The sequence below is a fragment of the Ischnura elegans genome, chromosome 5, assembly GCF_921293095.1.
Source record: "Ischnura elegans chromosome 5, ioIscEleg1.1, whole genome shotgun sequence".
NCBI lineage: Eukaryota > Metazoa > Arthropoda > Insecta > Odonata > Coenagrionidae > Ischnura > Ischnura elegans.
The window spans coordinates 66,627,431-66,649,299 of record NC_060250.1 but is presented as its reverse complement, the minus strand read 5'-3'; the positions used below and the strand labels follow the sequence as shown (position 1 = coordinate 66,649,299).

The following is a 21,869-nucleotide window of genomic DNA, read 5'->3' as shown; positions in this document are numbered from 1 at the left end:
TGTTGTCCTCATTCAATGGATTTTGATCCTCATTAATAAATAGGATATTTATTCGTCTCTTATCTTTCTACCTAGCTGATAAGCTTAATTTCATCCTACAGCTTCTGTATGCAATTTGTGTTGGATGGTTAATTTTATCAGCCTCTTTGATGTGGTTAGTCAATTTATAATCACCCCTTAGGGTTAAGTATTGTTTAATTTTCTCATTCATTCCCCGGCTGTTTTCCTACTCAGCTATATGGCTGTTATGATGAGTTGGTGTCTTAATACTTAGAATTTATCAAAAGATTCAGATGTCACCTCTAGGTTGTGTGGTCTTTTCTCTGTTCTTCAGCTTTCTCAAAACTTCTCTTTTTAGAAATTGCCAATCCTTTTTTGAAAAATTGGTGTCTTTACATTGTCTTTCCAAATTGAAAATAACACCATACGTTTCTTGGTATGCGACCTTTTCATGGGCTAAAACTGCGTACGGTATCATTTAATTTCCATTCTTATGGTGATTTGCATTTTATATGAGAACCAGTGAATACTGAACACATTTGAGCTATTGACATAACCACTAGCTACTCCACTAAAGGTTATGGAGAAGAAATTAAGCTCCCGAAGTCCCTCCTTATGGCTTAATTCCTATAAGGTTGGGGAAAGCATGAGTTGCCTAAAATTTATTTTTAATTGACTTATGGGTATCTAACTGAAGTATTTATTTGTATACATTCACATCATGGTGGTTGAAAAAAAACAATGATGCAGATCTCTGTATGTGTTTTGCTATTGAAAATAAAGTTATCTACATCAATGTATAGATGGTTAGGATATCATCATCTGTGAATTGACCTTTCCTAAATTTTTGTGATGACTCTCGAATTCATATTTGCACATTTAAACACAGGGAAACTGCTTGTAATGACCTACTTTTTGTGTCCTCTCGGGTATGCTTGTATGATTTATTCATAAAATGAAGTTTTCAATCCACATTTGTTTCTTTATGTATTATGCTCTTCAATTAATTTTTGTCATATTAGACTAGAACAAGCTACATACGTTTGGAAAATTTCATCACAATAGTACATTTCTGTTTGCATTGAATGTAATAAGTCCCAGCTCACCTTGGGGGAAGTAAGTATTCTGATATACCAACAATATTTCAGCCGTGATAAACTCATTAAAATTCAAAATTTCATAATGCACCTGTATCCACATCTTTCATCCATGGTGATCAGGATAAACAAAATTTACCATTCAATCTGGCTTCAGACAAAGCCTGCTGTATGCAACACAAAACAAATGCTGATATTTTGAAAGAAATGTACTGAGAAGAGAAAGTACTCATCGTGTAACCAATTTCAGTCCATTTACTGCACATGATGGCTATGTTGATGCGGGGGTTTCCCGTCTCTCGTTGTAAATTACTTATACGTACTATCATTGATTGTATTCATTTTCCTCATCCCATTCTGCTCCAGAATTATGTTAAGCCCAGCATAAGGATTTATTTTTCTTACATAACACTGTTAAATTTTTAGATGTAGGCTTTTTCCCAATGAGATCAATTCTTAATAGCATAGTATTGTTTGCCTTAGGGGCACACTAGACCTCAAGAATATGATGACATAAGAAATCATATATCATAGTACCATTAATTATCAGGTTTGTAATAATAAGAGCTTGTGAAGGAAGTAGTTCGCACTGGAAGAGTTATCAAAGCATACTGTCGTGAGAAGTTTCATTCAATCCTTCATTTAATGGCGTGTAATTAAGACCAATTGTGCAGAATTGTTACTCATTTTGGTTGAGTAGGGTGGATTGAAACCCATAGTCGGCGTTAGCTTACTGTTGACGATGGGACCGAGCCGTTGGGCTACCTTCAAATAGAGGTAGTGCCGTACTTAGTGTTCTCCTTAAAGCACTCCAGAATGATGCGGCAGTCCATTAGAGAATGTCTCCGGGATTAGAACGTGGGCTCTCCGGATGGGAGGACAACCCTCGTCACCGCTCCTGCTCGATACCGCTATGTATGAATATATCCGTTTTCCCGCTTCGTGTAACTCCACCTAGAGGTGTTCCACTAGACTTCTTCGTCAACCGTAAAATTAGATGGCGGCGGGATCCAAAGGTTATTTTGTGCAGTATTACGGCAGCCTCCACGTCGATGATTTTTGCGGCACGGATCGTAGCTAACATCAAATAATAAGTGTACATCTTTCAATGAGTAAATTTAGAGAGATTCACGGTGTTATTTTGAGAAGACTGGGCGTCGCGTCTTGAACCAGTTTTCAGTGCTGGCGGTGAACCGATCCACCCGTATTGAATGAAGCATTACATAAATGGAACTACTAATTCGATATTGGTGGTACCATGGTTACATAGACGGAAAGATCATCAGAATCATAAAAGATGCCTTCTATCGGTGATGGTGAAAGTAGTTGCCCCAGTCGGATGAGTAATTATTAATGGCCTGATCTTCATAAGTTGTCTCTTGTTAACTAGTTGCATTTAACGCACGTAGTTGTATGTCTAAGGTATGAATTAAAAAAAATGGAGTTGTTCCCCGTTGGGCTCGGGTTCAAATCTCGGCGGTCGCAGAGAATTTTTCAGAGACTGCCTGATCCCTGCTTGAATGTTGTGTGGAGGACATTTCAAGCGCAACACTCCGTCCGTCGGATGGGACGTTAAGCCGTGGTCCCCTTGGGGCTTTCGTCAAGAGCACGCTAATGCCGACGCCGGGTTTCTCTCCACCCTTCCTTCCCTTCCCTCATGGCGCAAATGTCCTCAGCTGTCGGTCGCCTCCACCAAATACCATACCATGTAGCTGATTTTTTCCTCTGTAAGTACTGAAGTCATGGAACCTGAGATACTGCGCGTATTTCATGGGAAGTATCTATGCTTACCAAATATTTTGTTGTCTAGCGATCGTGCAAAAATCACGTTACCGTGCTTGGAGGTTTCTTAACCCTTCACCACGGTTACCTTAAGTTAGTTTGAGTGAAACCATCTACTCCTCATGCGTAACGCGCCGTAATTTTATAGGCTGCCCCTCCTCTCGCTAGTAGTCCCTCTCCTTCTTACAACCTCAGTAATATCATGTCTGAATCAGGTTCATCAAGTGAAAATGATAGTGGTGTCCATTTCCGACTATAATCTTAAAACAATCATCCTTTTCACACCATCAGTATTATTTGTATATGGTGTTTTGCAATATTTTTAATGACTATCCGCAATGCTAGTATTTAAATCAATATTGATATATCTTCGGTTTCATATAACGTCAGTTCGGTGGATCTGGGAAGAACTTCAGTTTTCCATCAGGTTCGCGCGTGGCGAACTTCCGGGTAGGACGTCGCTTCCGCGGCATGATAAGTAATTCTAGGAAAGAAATCCGGTTTAAGCGGCGAACGATACGTGAAATATATTGAGTTTACGCAGTTTATGGCCCTGTGAGTCCTGTTTAGGTAATGACCCGAGTCCGTCGTTCACAATTTTCACTTTTCTTCATAGAACATCTTTTTACACTTGCCCTCTTTATCTTCACAAAATTATCATGGTATTTTGTTTTCGAGTGAACTGTTGCTTCGCGTCAGTAATCTCTTTTGTCTCTTTGAGCATAACCAACATAACTATGATCGTAGGAACTCCGACGCAGCTTCAGCTTTGCATAGACCTGCTTCATCCAGAGTCATTATCCTTCTTGCCTCACCTCTGCAGAAAATCATGCTCTACTTATGCCTACCTTTTAATGATGTTCCCTTGCTTTTCTCGTCCAATGGCGGAACGCCCTTCTTTTCTCGACTATTAACTTAATTATATCCTTGGTTCTACTACTCGACCACCGCTAATTATTTTTCCTGAGTGTTGAATTTACTCGTTCCTGTGCCGTAGTAAGAAAACTTTTTCCATGCTGTATTTTTCCGACTATTATCGTATTATTATTTCATTTCCTTAGTCCTGCTTTTTAACTCGGTAGATTCGCGTCTTATTGGTTGGTATTTGTTTTCATCGTCCATTTAGTGGTATTTTTATTTGAAAAACGTTTTTTTCGCCATTGGTTACGTAGGCTCCAAATACCTATATTTTCACGAGACATCAATGGGGTTTACCTCATTTGAATAATAAAATTCCAAATTAAAGTCTCAATATTTTCATTCTTGAAATATTTGACAGCTATTTTACTAGCGGGCTGTACGAAATTTTTTCGCGGGCCGCGAATCTCCGACCTCAACTCTGCTGCGTTATAACTTTGGCATGTGTATTTTTAGAGTGCATTTGATAAGTTGAGTTGAGGTTTAATGGGTTATTTTTGTGTTCTCCTCATTTTCAAAGATCTCTTAGCCTCAATCCATTAGAATTGGATGAGATCCCTAAGAGTTCATCCCTTGTGTCTTCTTAATATTCGGCACCTCTTTAACATGGTTACATTATTTGGAGAGAGACCCACAATCCATGAACTATTAATTTAAGTACATCGTAGCAGTAGGGTTATCAACTTTGTGGGCATCGGAGCCAGTGGCGTGGCCAAGGGGTCCGGACCCCCACCCCCCCCATCCCACCCGAAATATAAAACAATTATTTTCCTTAATGAAAGAAAACAAAATAATGAAAAATTATGAATTTACAAAATATTTATTTAACAAATTAAATTTTTTCGATTATGAAAAGTGTTTTAATTAGTTTAAAACTCATTATTTAGCACCTGTTTTCCAAAAATTTCCTCCCCTGGTTTTGGACCCCCCCCCCCCCCCCCCCAAACGAAATCCCTGACGCCACTGATTGGAGCTGCGCCGCTGGATGTTGTCCAGTCTCTTAAGTTTGCCAGTACAGTCAGTAGAACCCATTGATTATCGTAGATACTAGCATCGGACGTGGCATAATTAAGGATAATAAGATACTAGCATAATTAAGCCGGTTTTACGATTGTTAGTTATTTTACATTTTATTTATTCACGCCCATGATGCAAACTTCCTCCTTCCGCGGTATATTTAGCGGTTTGGAGGCGATTTGAAGGAAATTCTGCCAACTACTTAATTTGTTTTTAGCTGCATTTTGTTGTGTCTTTCTTTCCAAGGTATCTATGTATTCGTAAAAGTCGGTTTATTTTACCTGTATGAATCCACCGAGTATAGTGATACCGTCGTTGCAGAAATAAATTATTTAGAAATCACTTCAAACAACATTCTAATTGGTTGCTTCTGCGAGTGCTGGTTGGTATTACGATTTTTCATTACTAAAGCTTCATTTACTGAATTTACCACGTACCACTTACAGTATGCAAATATGATATATGGAAGATTTACAATCATAACATAGGTGTATTAAAAATGACTGAAGTTTTTTATTATATTTCGCGTTGCTTTTATTTTCGTGATAACTACGCGTCATTGGTCGATTTAGATTTTTCCATTTTATTTCCTCTGTCCCTTGTATGGGAAAATTTCAGCATGCGTGTTGGCCACCTTTAGATCTTCCCCTTTAGGATTCCGCAGAGCTGAACTAAGCGCCGGTACGCGATTACAGGAATTTCTCAAAATGTACATGTTTCTAGTGTCAATTTTGTGTTGATAGTAGAGTTTTATAGAAAGGGTGATCATTTTCAGTGAGAAAATTGTGAAGACTATGTATGTACGGCATGCAACCAAAGAAGAAATTGCGATTTCTTAGAAAACATTATGAACATGATAAAATTTCATGTAATTTTAAAGGAAGTATCGATAAATCCCCAAATATTTCTGCACTCACAAACGTCTTATCCTTTTAATCCGTATCTGCTCCGCACCACCAACTCCTTCACCAAATCAAGACTTTCTTCCCTTCCCTTGAGCCTCCCGTCAATGGCTGTATTTGTTGTGATATTACTCCCATAAACTTTCTTCCCACTTTACCGGTACATCATTGCTATTATTTCCGGCAGTTTTGTTGGTTAGTTGCAGGGAGGAAGAGGAAGATATTTTTTTGTTAAAGATATTCTCCTCCATCACAGCATGCACTTCTGGAATGGTCATGCTGACAAAATTTGCTCTCTACTTATTTGCAAGGAGATCTATGACAAATTGCCGAGTCACTTGTTAGTTTGAATTCACTATTTCCCTCCTTTTGTTAGCCCTTCTTATTCAAAACTGTACTATCAATTCAGTTTTTTACCTCTTCAAAATGACCTGAAGATGTTTAAAACCGGTAGAGCCTTGATAAAACTTGGAGGAATGTGGTCTCTATCGTTTTCTTGTTCAGTTCTAATATTTTCTCATCATTGAATTTATCATTGACCATATTGATCGTTGAAACTGTGTTATTTTTCTCTCGTTTGTGACGTATTGCATCTCTGGATCTTACTGCGTCGTTGTCTCTGGCGGTAAATTTGTCTTATAATTAGCGTTAAAAATTTTTTTTAGTGTGGTAATGAGGAGCAAAGTTTAGTGTATTTTTAAGTATATAACTGTCGCTTGAGAACGTTAAAGTTGTCTCATCCGTGATTTTAATAGTAAGTTAGATTTTCGTTAGATATTGCGCCGATGACTTTAGACTGGATTCTATTTTAACGGAGTGTAGAACTCGAGCCCAAAGATTTTTATTTAATCTGTCGCAAATTTCTCTCCTTTGTCAAAGGGTTTCTCGATAGTGAGACGTGCAATGGGGGAATAGCCAATGGATGATTTTAAATAGTTGTACTCCACTGACCTTCAGAGAAAAGTCCCCATCTTTGCGGTGTATACTTTACACATTAATGAAGAAGTGCTGCTGTTTGTTAGACGTGTATATTATGATTGTATTGGTATTTTGCATAGCAGTTGGTGGTTTTTATCTTTATTGAACATTTTAATGTTCTTGTGGAGTAAATTGACTTGTCGAATGTGCACTAAAGTATCCATTTTTTGTGACATGACAGTTTTGGTGAACGTTGTCCAACTTTCGGAATAACTAAGCCTCCGTCATTTGCGGTCTTCATTTATTGAAAATTGCCTCGAATATCAGATTGCTGATTAGATTCTGTCATAAGCAGGTTTAAATTTAATTTGTTGTGATTTATTTAAATGCTGAACGTGGCCAAAGAAAGTCGTTTTACCAGATACTTTCTTCCACTCTCAGGTTCAGGCCTCGCTTTTTGTGTTTTCGCTCAATAATACTAATCAGTATTATCTACCATCAAATGAGTCACTTGTCACTCATATAGCCGGATTAGATGTAGGCAAAATATTGTCATGACAGAAGAAGTGGAATAATTGCTCATAAAAGAGAAATTCTTTTCAGGCTGTGAATTCAACGTATGAAAATCTGCAAATTGTTCAGTCAAGTCCCTAGTTGAAATCTTTACGTGCCTGTTCATGACATATGGCGATGCTGAAAAGGCATTGCGTCACGATTTCTTTTGGGAATCAGAATATTCCTGAGTATAATAATGATTATTATCCTGTGACCTTTGTCTCACCGGCAATTCTTACTCGTAGCCATATTCTTCTGCACTAGTTATGTCGGTTATTCTTGGGCCACGAAAGAGAAGAATGCGCGGCGTGACACGGTCGCAAAACGAAAGTGAGGGCTGTAGAAAGATATCAAATCACAATTATTACAACCCATGCGTTCGAAGATTTTTTTTCCTTTTCCATCAGCTATTTGAGAAAGATTGAGCACATTCTGCGTTTTGGGCGATGTTTCACTGTTAATCGTTCAGCGCGCATTGTTTGTGTTTGATCCATGAACCTTGAATGGAAGTAGACTAAGCATTACGTCATGAAAGTGAAGGAGAGATGGGTCACGTACTGGGTGCTGATTGCCACCGTAGACCTTAAAGACAGAGTGCAACGTCATGAAAACAAGGAAGGATAACGTCAAAGAACCCGAATTGATAGGTCTGCGATCTTTTCACACCCGTAGTTAGGCGTGGACGCGGATTTGGGTTTAGGACACCGCGAAAGTTTAGCCGCCCAGTTCTTGGTTTGTTTATGTAACCAAAAGAAATGACGTTTGGGATTTAAAATTTGTTGAATCTTGTACATTAATGAAAATTTACTGATTATAAATGTATTCCAATAAATGCAGATCACACGTTGGAAAAGGACCTGTTAGGGGTTGAGTGGCGGTTTTTCGGTCACGTGATTTAAGGGAGGATTGTAAATAGATAAAGAGTATTTGAGGCCTAAGGAAGGATAATTTTGTTAAAGTTAAACTACGAATGGATTTCTTGGCAAAAAGATTTTTGAGAAATGAAGAGGCAGAATTGGAGTATATGAGTGAGACATTTATATTGGCTTCACCGTCCGCCTATACTTGGGCTCTAGGCAACGCAGTCTACTTCTATTCAAGGTCTATGTGGTTTTATCTTCTGTCAAGATCAAACGTAGTTCCTCCCCGAAATCCTCACAGGTAACTTTCCGTAGCCCTCCGAGGCACGAATTTTCCCCTGCTTTGCCGAGTCCGGAAGGCCCACGCTGTCTCACCAACGCTCCTCTCCTTCCCGGGAAGGAATGGACTGGGGGGGAATATCGCCCGCCCTTTTCGGGCGTCATCCGCGGGTGGGCTTCCGAATTAATCTTGTATGCTCGTCTTTAAAAGGGCGGAGGGGTGGAAGCGGTCCCTTTACCCTCCGCGTCCCCCCTCTCTGCACACCATTCCCCGCCGATCCCTCCCGTGCCCCGGCCAGCCCACTGGGGGATGTCTCTCGTATTGATTTCTTAGCCTCCGCCTCTGCTCCCCAACTTGCCCTCCCTCCCCTTTATTCTATACTCTTCTGTTTTGGGACGCGCGATGCTCGGTCGCGATGTTTGTTTTGAATCGTTGCGTGAGCGGTATCGTGCTTAAAGTACGCTGGTTATGTTATATCTGGAAGCAATTGTTACTTGTAATTAATTTGCTGTGGCCATCTACTCTTGAATCGTCTTCCTTGTTGCCCCTTCCTTAGTTTTTCCACTGTTTTGTACGGCCTGATGTTTGGTAACAATTTTCTCGTCCTGATGTTGATTACCTTGTAATGTAGCCAATTTAATGTGCGCAATGAATGGCATTTTAAACGGATAGCTAGTTTTTTATATTTCTTCTTGAGAAACCCCGCTTGCTCTTGAGACATTTCATGATTTTCCCGTTTTGGGCCGCTCGAAGTCCTGACTCTGATATCGGGTCGCCATATTTGTTATGAATCGTAACTTAAGGAGTAGCGTGCTTGAAGCACGATTAAATTATTTTGCTGGGAGTTCTTTTTTCGTTTTGAACTATTTCACATTTTTCTGCATTTACAGTCCCAGCTCCGTCTTTTGATTTACCCTTTTTTTGAACCGTCTGTTATTTTGGCTCAGTAATTTGGTTTTGCTTTTCATATGCAACGTAATTTGGCTAATATTGTATGCGCATTAAAAATAATTAAATCAAGTACTTATTGCAAGTTGTTTTAATACTTCTCGAGAAATATTCTCTCCTCCCCACCCCTTCCTCTCTCGCTTTCCTTCTTTTTTTGAGCGCGCGATGGTAGAGCGGGTCGCCATGTTTGTTTTTTATCTTAAATTTTACGGCATTTGCTTTAAGTACGTATTCATTTCTACTGCAAGGAAAAATATTTTGTTTCTGCACATGTGATATTGTTGTCTGCTGTTACTGTCTCTCCTTTTCCTTTTTCCTCTCTTTTGAATCACCTGACATTTTGGTGAAAATATCGGGTCCTGATTATCATCTACTGCATCTAAGTGACCAATCTTGTATGCACTTCAGAAATTATTGAAACTGTTCAGCAATTCTTTTAAAGTGTTGTTGCTGTTATTCCCGGAGTTCCTACAATACTTATTAGAATTTATTTTTTTATTTTATTCAAACATTTTCAGGTAGAAATCCCCAATTGGTATTTCAAAACAGTGGTATCACTTCATTGCCACGAAAAAGTAGTCCTCGGGATTTGGGCTCGTGTAAACATTCAAATGTTGCCTCGAATGTTTCATTCATTTAATGAAATCGAGAAATAATCCCATTTTGCTGTGCAGTGAGTGTTGTGTTTGGTGGCTAGATTCAGATTTTAAAATGAAAAACTGCGTCACCCATCTTTAAGATCAAAGAATATCAATTTTGAAGTGTTTTTGATGCTTTCCCGGCGAACAATATTGGTAAAGATTTCTCGGGTTTCACTCCGAGTGAAGTTTTCCATCTTTTCCTCCAACGTTGGACGAGCGACTCGCTCATCGTCCTCGAGGATCCAGGAAAACAAGTAGAAAGAATCCTCTGTGAATCTCTGTATCCCTGATGACGATGACTGAGTCCCTCGTGGAAATGGCGTGAAAATCGAGTGATCTTCACTGATAATATCAGTCTTGTTATTTATCAACTTTGGAGAATTTGTTGGCTTCTTATCAGTGATTGAGAGCTTCTCTCTGTTTACAACTTGTGTTAGTTCGCGGCGTTCACTGAAACCTGAAGTGCAGGGTTTGGCAACTTAAAAGTCATAATAGAGCAGTTAAGCTACCCGCTACGAGAATTGATTATTTATTATAACTGTCGTAACTCGCCGCTCGTATTGCGCGATTATGACTCCTGATCTACCCATCCGAATCATTATGTGCAGGCATATCTTTTACTTGCAGGCACTTGTCTTTAGATTCATTCCCTTCGGATATCGCACTTGGCATTTTAATGGTAGGTGGTCAAGTGTCTTTCTGCTGTAGAGTTTGTTCGTCACTGGTTGTTTTGCAGGCCGGATTCGTTGGTTAAACGAAGAGAGATATTTGCGACGGGTGCAACATGTATACCGCGAATGGTGAAGACGTAGTAGCAGGATTCGTTTGGAGTGGCCCGTGGTAGTAGGCACCGCTGGCCGGATTCGTCTGGGTTCATTTTGCTACGACCGGGAGTTCGATGTTTGAACAAATAGGTAATGTTTTTGTTATTATTGAAGGTATTCTACCAATTAATGCTGGTCTAAATTGGCAATATTGCGAATAATCCCGCTGTTTTCCTGCCCCTAATTGAACTTCCATCTACAAATCCCCATTCTCCTTCATTCTATCTGATAGCATTTTTACTTCGTCCCCATGCCATAAAGTAGCCATTAGGTTTTTTATAGCCTTTAGATGCACTTCGGAAACAGAATAGCCAATTAACTTTTAGGTATGTCTGATAACTATTTGCCTCCTAAGATAGTGACGACGTAGTTGCAGGTTTCGCTTGAGCACCCGTGGTTGTAGGCATCGCAGGCCAGATACGTCTGGGTTCATTTTGCTACGAGCGAAACGTATTCTGCTTTCTCGATGGCTGAGCAACGTGCAATCATTATGAAGTGGTAATTAAGTTTTATGTGTTGCTTACAGATACACTACGGGAATAAATTAATCAAGTAACCTACACCTTTATATGTTGTTTCATTCCTTCTTGTTATTTTAACGGCGTTTTTGTAGGGTTCTGTCGGATCAGCCCATGGTTTGTGAAGGTACCAGTGGAAGCTACCCCCCCGTACCTTCAGAACAGACCGTTCTGGGTCCTCCCTCATTTTTCTCGGTTTTATACCGCTCGTGTCGATGGGGTCGGGCAGATGTTTTGAAAATGCTCTACCCTCCCCCCTCCCCTGTCCTTCCCGCCATCCCTCTCTCTCCCACCCAGATACACTTTTGTTTCCACCAATGGTATCCTTTATTTTTGCGTGGTTCCGAGGAGGAATGTTGGTGGTGAAATTTTCCTCCTGCGTCACGGCGCCCGTGCGATCGATTGGCTTCAGGGCGGGGGATTTTAAAGTGACGAAACTCGGTTCGTCAATTTCAGGGGGATGGTTTCAAGCCGTGTGCCCACTCGCATCTCGCTGGTATCTTCTCTATGATGGAAAGACTTCGCGATTAACCTAGTCTCAACTTCTCTAGCCCCTCTTTATGTGTTAGTGTTTTTGCCCAAAAATCTTTATCTGCGTCAACTTTTAGTTAATTTCCATATATATGTATAAGCTTTTTTAAGCTTAAGGAAGTATTCCGGTATAATATGTCGTTTTTATGATTTTTTTATATCATTCGTCGCATACGTAGTGCTTTAGATTTGTTCCTAGGTATGAGCATGCGTGGAAAATTGCGCCCGAAAATGTTTGAGGCCTAATTAAAGAAAAAACGATTTATTTTTTAAATATTCGCTGCATACGAAGCGTATTTTGTTGAGTTGCAGGTAATAATGAACAGGTGTTTCTTAAATATATAGACGCTCTCCGGAAGTAGTATATATCCAATTACCTTAAACAATAAACAATATTTTTAATGACTACGGTTGCACGACTTCATTGGTTTCAATATAATGAGAAATATACAATCTCAAGGGAAGTTTACAATTAAATTATCAATTTTTTCTTGTGATTTATGGCATATCAGCGAAGGATAAAGGATATAAGTTTTACAGTTTTTAAAGGAGAGGGTTTCTTCCTTCCTTTCTCTTAATGTTCCGTGAGCAGATAAGATTTTTCAATTATGATATATGCGTCTTGCATAATGAACCATTTTGGTATTACGGAACATGGATATTAGAAAAAAATGTGACTATTTTGCATCTATTTCCGAAATTTGCAGCAAAAATTAGTTATTCCATATAAATTATCAATATTTTTGTTGTTAATTTTTGGTGACCTTTACGTAGAATTTCTTTTATTGGGTTTATGTGATGATTTAGAAAATTTGTACAGAACTTCATATAGTTTACAAAAATGACCTTGTTGAGCATTTTGTAAAATGTAATATATATCTCATGTAAGTACTCAATTAGGTATATTTTTTATGGTTAGGCGTTGTATTAACACAATAGTAGATTTTACCTACGTCTTAAGTGCGACTCTCTAAAATATTGAATTAATTGTCAATTAATTAAGTCTCTATTTTCAAAGAATTTCATAGAGCATGTATCTGCACCGCTTATAAAGCATGCTCTCCAAGGGATTTTTTTTCATAATAGCGCTATGCGAATCCATGCGTTTGCAAATTGTCGACAAATGTTATTCTTTTATGTAAGCTAAATTACCTCTATTGAAGTCCAAATATGCGCTGAGTTTTGTGAAAAGATGTGTAGCAGTATCGAAACATGATTTTTTGCAATAAAATCTATCGCAGGTTTCCCGTATTCCATTTTTCTTTATGGCGACTGGCCAGTATTCACTTGTTCGAACGCCTCTAGCAAGTTTTTCCTTCCTCGGGAAAGGGGAAACAATTAATGTGACAAATCTATTTCCGTTGTGTGGTTTACCATTGGTAAATTGAATCAAGTTCGACCCTCTTGTCCCTTCACATTTTGCCTTCTCCTTTGGAAAAAAATGGAATATTTTGTTTGAAGTTTGGTTATATTTAGATTGTAATAAAGTGAATGGTTAAATTATTTTGTCTTGTACGGACGGGTATTCAATTATCCTTGTGTTTCGTTATTTTGTCTGAGAAGCCTTCATTCTCAAATCCTAATTGGCCTGCCTTTTATCTTAGATGATGTTTTACTAATTTTATGGTATCAGGTCGTGTAATGTTTTGGCTATAATATGTGGAATGATATCGACTAATGCCCGCCGATAATCATTGAATCTTATATTATCATCTATAGGTTTTAAAATATATCGCTAATTGTTGCTATTAATGCAAAAGAATACCGTTCCTTTTTCAGGTGAGAAATTGCTTTCAAGCTTATATGGGAAAAAGTGATGGAAAAGAAAATCAAGAGTTTAAAAATAGTAAAGTGCGTTAGCATGCCTTCTGCTTTTTCTGAGAGATGGAAGCACAAATTCCTTGGTCTCACAGGGTTTTTTTTGCACATGTTCCGTCCGGTTTTGATCACGAGAACGTTTTGGGTGTAGCAAAGGTTTTTTTGGAATCCTCGAATCTTAATCTATAGCCATTTTCTGTGTAAATCAAGTAATTTCACTTAAAGCACTAATGTAAATTAAAATCATTTTAGTTGATTTAGCTCTTTCAATGTTGTGAGCTCCTTTTCAACAATTAACGATATTTAAAGTTAACCCTTAACTGCATTAATTTCTAAATACGTGCCAAAAAATTATCTTGAAAAATATTTCGGGAAACGCTCCGAAATTACTACATGTTAATAACTTTTTCTGCTATTCTTTAATTTAAGGAAAATTTTAATATATATCACACATGATACGTATTCCAGAAACAACATATGTTGTAGGCAACTTTTCATTAAATGGTCATGTATCACATATGACACCCATACTCATTGAAAACCTCTCATTTGCACCCGTTTCTTTACTAATTATAAATCATTCACACTTAGAGATGTTACTCGGGTAAATCCTCTTGCTCGTTTCTCATGCGGGAAGCTGACTTCCTTCAACATAATTAGAAGCTGATCGCCTTTGGCACCTGCTGACTGCTTCGAGAACCACTAAGTATAACAACGGGGTGTATCGCATCTGATACACCATGCGTTGGAGAGGAAGAATTGTGCCCTTCAGAAATAACCGGCAATGAGTACGGTGTATCATTCATGATACAAAATGCAGGAAAGGGTTGAAATTTTCGTTTAATAAAATTGGTGGAAGGAAAGAGTTACTGCGTTACAACCTGTCTCCTGTTGGTTGGCAGGAGATTTTTAAACTTTTTTTCCTCCGAAGCGGGTAGTCATACATTTTCCGTTATATCGCGCGTTGCATTGTAGGGAGGTTTCAACGAAAGTCTAACGGCGCCCCATGATTCTTTCCGCTCGGTCGTTGTTTTGAAAATTATACTTTACTTGCCTACCGATCCGCAGAAAAATAATTGGCCCCTTTTGATCGTCTTTGTAATCAACAAGCGATTCAAATAATTGTCCATTTTTTATTTCGTTCTTCATTTTGAGAATTTCAACCGCGAAGATGTTTCTGATGATAAATTATCATGGAATAAAGGCTCTTAAAATTTCAAAAATGTTTATATTTGATTAAATCCATGTGTATGGACGCAATTTTCTTTCACTAGGATTCATCTTGGGGATAAACTAACAATGTCAATCTGAACATTATTGTTGGCTTAATTTGAGGTTTCCTATCAGCGTTACGACTTCCTTCACGGGGGATATAACGAGCTTCGCAACGAAATAATTTCCTTATTTAAGTAAATTAACCGTATATTTCTTTGTATAAATAGTGGCTGTTTTTTCCATACGATTAGGAATATGTACTTGTTTTCTCTAGGGCCTGGAAACTTGGGCGAAGACTATGTATCGGCATGGGGATGTGACACTGACTCCTATTCTCCTTAGGGTTTGTGCAATACTTACCTTTCAGCTGATAATGCAACTTGGGTTGATATATTTTAAGCTAAGGTTCTTAAGCTAAGCTAAAGCTTTAACCTTCCTTTTACTCCGAAAATAAACATACTGTAGATAGCTTCTAGTTTTTCTCACCTACTCGTATCATTGTCTTGGCCTATTGATCTCCATGCTGATAACGGTTGTCTTTTTGCGTCGTGATGATTGTGAAATGCATAAGTTTCTTTAAGGATTTTGTATCGTATCTTTGCTGTTGTGTTCTGAAAACGAACAAAATCGGGCGAGGCAGCTTTGGTGACCACATCAATGAAAAGAGGAAAGATATTGGTTAAAGTTAATTTATTTAGTACGTCTTTGTTAAGTTTTTGATTCTCCATTAGTGTGAGTCCTCTTTAGGCCGCAAAGCGTCGAAGATTTCGCGTGTAGCGTATAACCCGTTGTTCTAGTTTTTATAAACACTGAATATTTATTCTTTCTCTAATTTTTACGGTTCACATTTTATAATATGTTCAATGTATTTGCTATCCACTCATATAGTTTTCACTTTGGATACGGTAGCGCTACTTTCGATTTGCAAATGATGTTCCAATTGGTGTGTTTGATGGATTTGGATGAAGTCCGTTGATAGAAATAGCTATCCTCTCTTATTTTTGAGTTTATCGAGATTACGACTCCATGTGGAGTTTACGGAAATTTCTTTAATATTTCGAAAATATTAATTTTTGACGTTGTGTAACAAAATTATTTTCTTGAAAAGTTACAGACTAATGCAATTTCCTTCTGGAAATCGGATATTGGCCTCCTTATTCCCGCCAATATATATCTTTGTATATATGTATATATTCTGAGGTAACAGCGTTGATTATTCTTCGTTAAAACTTTTGTCGGTGATCTTCGTGGTGATTAAAAAAAAACATGTTAGGCTATATCCCGACCAATGGTTGTTGCTTTCTCAAGGGAATCTTCTTCCTTGAGATTCTCTTGAATAAGCGACAGGCATCGGTCGGAAAACGTTGGGGTCACCCAAACATTAACGCGGCTTAATAGCCTAAAAAGTTTTTTTTTTCGCCATTACAACGTTGATGTTTCATATTTGTTGGCATCTTGCTCTTACAGGCAATGGTTCACCGAGTCGATCATCGTCTGGCTCCGCTTCGCCGTCGCACTGTCAGCAGTCTCACGGGACTCCGACTTCGTCTCGCGGCGGAACATGCTGGCGGAACGAGCGGGGAGAGACGTCGCTCCACATCGCGGCCATCAGGGGTGACCTCCGGCACGTCCAGAGGCTGCTGTCTCAGGGCGCAGATCCCAATTGCACCGACTTTGCTGGTAATTACTGGTTCTCAATGTTCCGTATATTTCTTAATGGAGTCATCCCTTTTTCCCTAAATATCCTAGGTTAAATGAATGAGGTGAGGAATATTCGATCATTGGTGTTTTTCCCATAGAATAGAATCCTACGTAATCGAGATACTTAATATGTATAATTAATATTATAATTTGAGGTGTTCCCTAGGGTAAGGCGGGTTGCATGAAGCGTATTGCGAATCTCAGTCTGTCTCCCCTTCTCAAATGGAATTTTATTCCGCTCTAATTAGCATTCTCTTATTATCTATTATTTTATCTATAAATACTCTTCTCTTCCTCCCCCTTGCCCATCTGACTTTCCTCCAACACGGTTTTAATTATTTCCTCCCCAAGTACTCCCTTCATCCAGACACTCTGCCTCCTCCATATCTCAAAAAGCTTCCTCTACATGCCCACATCTCGAACGCTTCTGTTCTCTCATTCTCTTTCCTCCGCGTCCAAGTTTTCGCGCCGTTAATGCTACACTTCAGGTCAGACTCTTCGCTAGACTTTTCTTAAAACTCGAACGAGGCGATCCCTCATCCTCTCTCTCCCATTCATGAACGCTTCCCTCTCTAATTCATCTTTCTTCCATTTTTCTCAACTGCTCAATGTATTATATCCTGGTTTTAAGGCCTTGGTACTAAAATAGATGTCATTACAGTCAGACGGAGTATTACTATTCGTCTTGGAAAAAGAATAGTTGAATTCCCATTTGGGAAAACATGATTTTCTGCTACGCTGTTTTGTAACTGAAAATCCCAAAATATTCTAGGTCCCAACCATTGCTTCGCCCCACCATTCGGTACTTAGTAGCTGTTTTTCTACGCTACCCAAGTCTTCCCAAGCGGTGCATCGCTCGAGTTTAAGGAATTCCGCAATATCGATCACGAATTCATAATATTTCTCTATCCCAAACACTCCCGATGGAGTTTTACTGGAAAAGACTAAGAAAATCTATAGCATAATATATTATCATTATTACAAACCAATTTTTGTCTAAATTTCTTTTTTTTTTTGCCTGTAGAAATTCATTTTTGCATTCTTAACCGTCGAAAATCACCCTATACTCGTTATCTTTTACTCACCGAATGAGTATTTCGAGTTTTGCATAGCTTCATAGTGTAGCATTGTGTCTTTTCGAGTTTGCATTGTGTTTTCTAATCTTGAATTGTGAGCTTCACAAGTTTCGTCAACCAAATTGAAGCTCGTTCGTATCGTTTTTTAATGTGATATCGTTTGTGTACAAAACATTCAGTCTTGTTGTTTGTCCTATGTGTCTTTCTTAAAATTAATCGTGATTAATTGCGGTCAGGGAAATCCCATAAGAGCTTAGCTGACTTAACTTTCTCATGTCGCTCCGATGATATCCGCAGTTTGTGATCGCGCTGTACATACTCGAGTTTCGCAATGCCTCGAGGCCTTGAATTGTGAGGTGAAGTACGTTAATACGTTACTATTAGTATAATGTTGAAGCAGCCATTCAGTGCGTTGTTGGCTATGGAGAAGTTTAAAAAACATGACCATCAGAAGAAAAATCGGAAGAAGTTCCTCTCTCATTTATACACTCAGATTCCTTTCCTCCATCTTTTCCATCACAATACCTTTCTTTTCACTTTCTCCTCACAAAAATTGTGATTTACCGTATGTTGTCATATCTCGCATTCTTTCATCCAAACATGCCGATTTTAGATGCTTTTAATATGTAATCTAAGCTACTACTGAATGTAATCGCGGGACATTATCCGAGTCATTAATCATGCGGACTCCCGTCATTCATATATCAAGTTCAGTTTCGCATACTTAATTAATACTGCGGAAACCATGAAAATGTTGATGTTCACGATCTCATGTATGCTCTTGTGAAACATCAGCGAATGATTGGAAGCGTATAATATTTCCTTGTTTCACATCATCATCATCATTAGTCAACAATCCTATGATTGGTTTGACGCTGCCCTCCATGTCTTTCTCCTATCCGATGCGGATTCTTTATTGTGGTGAGATCGAGCGAACGAGGAAGTAGAGGTGAGGAGGCGCATCTCACCTGGGAGGTCACGTGTCTGCCCAATCTCTCGGAATGTGACCGGCGTGTATTGAATCAGTGGCGGAAGTGACCGATGACTGCAATAGGGCCAGTTGTTGAGGAAATACGTGATGATGCGGCCCATTTGGGTCGATTAACAGTGCATGGGTGGGGTTTCTCGGAATATAAGATGCCGACGTGCGAATCCTCGTCTCCGTTATGCGAGACTGCTTTCCCGCTCATGCAATAATCTAATGGAACAGCGCTTGGAAATAACCGCGTTCCCTTTTATTCATGACTTTTGAATATAATCATCGCGAGCTGGATGCCATATTTTTCGGATTTCTCTAAGTTTGTAAATGTTACGAAACTACCTACTGCGATCAGTGGCGTAGCGAGGTCGGAGGTGTCCGAACCCCTCCCCCCCCCCTCCCCGAAGTATGAAAACACCTTTCGTGTCACTTCATAAAAGAAGACAAAATATTGAAAAATAATCAAGATTTACTAAAGATTTCTTTAACAAATTAAGTATGTTCGATTATAAAAATGTTAAAATTAGTTTGTAACCCTCTACTTAGTAGTACCCTGTTTTTCATAAAATTTTTCCCCCGTGGTTTTGGACCCCCCATGAAAGAAATTCCTGGCTTACCCTCTGACTGCGATGAAGTTCTTGATATTATTCGCATTCTTCTTATTATGCAATTTTACTTAATATTACTGTAATATTAGGATAAATTAAGAACTGAAGCTGAAATAAACAAGGAATAGAAATTTATTAGATAGTCAAAAGATCGAAACTTCATGAACGGTTTTACGGTTAGAGAACCTTCAATTACGATAAAACTGTAGGGCATCAATCATATTTAAGATATGAATGATCATACTTTTACCATATTGAATTTTATTCATACATGGATTTAGAGAAAGGAATATTTCGATTTCCCAATACTTTTTCGTGTCTCTTTCTGTATCTTTTTGCACCCATCTGCCGTTCCAATCATTCCTTTATATTCCTTTTTGCTCGTCGTGGTATTTCATTTTACCCTTTCGTTGCCCATTCAGACATTTTCCAGTTTCATAGATTCTTTACATAGATTCCAATCAATTTTACTTGCCATACTGTTACACTCCCCAAAAATGAGGCTCCTCCAAACCTCTGTGCTAAACCTTGCTATAAAAACTCTCGTTTTCATTCACGCTTTTTCCCAACTGAATTATCCATCCAGTCTCGTTATTAATTCGCTTACGTTCATACGTAACCGAATGGTTCCCCAAAATGTAAAATGTTTTTTCTTGTCACCTAATATGTATTCTTATTTTCTAAACTATCATTTTATTAAGTCTCGATAGTTAGGTTTATTGACATGTGTTTTCAAGTTATTGATTTAGTGGGAAATTACGTTGGACAGTTTTGGTGTAAATTTAAATATGTTTCATGGAATAAAATGCCCTGGAATGAGGTTTATTACCAGATCTGGCCTCCTCTGCTATTTTCGTTATAATTTAATGCTGATGTCCAGCGAGATGTGCTACATACGAGAGGCGTTTATGCAAAAATCGCTTTAAAGTATTAGACATAATATATGCAACAGGAAAGACGAATGGTTATGTTCAGTAAATTTACCGCTTAATGTAGTAATGTGCCCAGTGATTTTTGCTGTCACCTTCATTAATGCATCATATATTCGTCTTCTCCCTTTGTGTTGTGTGTATGGCGGGAAGGTTTGTCAAACTTCATCGACGAAGAAAAAAATTCGTTCCTCGCCAAGGTTCAGTGCTCCTCTCCATGCCGCAGCTATGACGATTCTTTGAAACCTTTCACTTTTCCATTGTATTCGGCGATTCCCAAATTAAGGCCGTAATTGGACGATGTTTGGGTTTCTTGCCTTAAATATTTATCCAAGGACGATCTAGTAGATTTTTGTAAATTAGGTTTTTCTGAACCATATCGTCGAAGCAACGTTTACTGAATACGATCCAAATAGATACTATTGTCGCGAAACTTTTATCTTAAAAGCTAAATATCCATGCTGTTCCGTCTTGGTTCTATGGTCTCAAAGTACAGAATCAGGTCCCCGATCGAACACAACATCAACCCAAATTATCTTGTACGCACCTGATTGTCAAACTCATTTGGGAACTGTAAATGCGGTGGAATGTATTTTATTTTCATCAACCTACAGCTATCCAACCTAATAACGCATTTAGTCAATTCCAAATTCAATTGATGAAATTGGCCAGTGATGCCTTTTCAACCACATTTAAGACAAATCCGATATGCGAGACGCTTCACTTAACGGAGATAACTTAAGAATAGGAATGCGTATTTATAGTTTAAGAAAATATTTCCCGACAGAAGACTCACCAGCCGTTCACATAACTCATTTATGTAGAATCATTATTTTTGTAGTTCTGCGTGGGTGAAATATCCAGTGTATCATTTTTGGGTATTCGTATTAGTATGGAGGATAGTTTTAACCATGTAATCGCTGATTTCACTTTGCCTTTTAATGCTGAATAAATCTCTTCTACCAGGATGGACACCTCTGCACGAGGCCTGCAACCGCGGCTGGGAGAACGTCGCGAGGTGTCTCATAAACGCCGGCGCCTCCGTGGACGCCCGCGGCCTGGATGACGAGACTCCGCTTCATGATGCATCAGTCAACGGACACGCGAACGTAAGTTTCCAGAAACCACCCAGACCTCACCATTAGCCATGAAATGTGGGACATCCGTGAGCGTTTTTATTTCATAGCCATCATTGATGGAAAGAGTGATGAGGAACATGTTCCTATACCCTGTTGTGCGGCTTTAATCAGTACATTATGAACGTGAAATTACCTCAGGGATTTATCAGTTTTACCTCTTTGATTGACGACTAACCTTAACATTTTTATGCGTATACGCTCTTGCTATTGTTTATAAATATTGAAAATAATATTTGATCGATGTTCCACCTTAGGTTAAATTACCCTTAATGCTTGTGCTTTCTTATTGCTTAGGCCTGACGGTGACACAACGTGTTGAAACGCGGGTCGTAATAAATTTTCTTGCGTAGTGTAATTCGTAGTTTGTTTTTTCATCTAATGTCTTGGCTTAATAAACGATTGAGAACCGTAAGAGAAATATAAACATGATTGCAGTGCCTAATTGCTTGTGAGCGTCATTTGGAGCCGTAGTTCGGCTCAATTATGTTGATTTCGTGATTTTTCACCCCGTAGAAAATGGTTATTTAAGAGCCATGTTGTGTACATTTCCGAGATTCGTCATCAGGCACTCTCTTTCAGGTTATTGAATCCATTTAAAATATCAAAGGTAAGC

At 38.7% G+C, this 21,869-nt stretch overlaps 1 protein-coding gene across 1 annotated transcript in view; it reads left to right on the top strand.

Annotated features, from left to right (window-relative positions):
- Positions 1 to 21,869, top strand: part of LOC124159006 (ankyrin repeat domain-containing protein 11) — a 35,927-nt gene that overhangs the window by 2,786 nt on the left and 11,272 nt on the right. The window contains exons 3-4 of the mRNA XM_046534482.1: positions 16,292 to 16,504; positions 21,084 to 21,226. Coding sequence (XP_046390438.1) covers positions 16,292 to 16,504; positions 21,084 to 21,226 — 356 coding nt within the window. The remainder of the gene's footprint in view (positions 1 to 16,291; positions 16,505 to 21,083; positions 21,227 to 21,869) is intronic.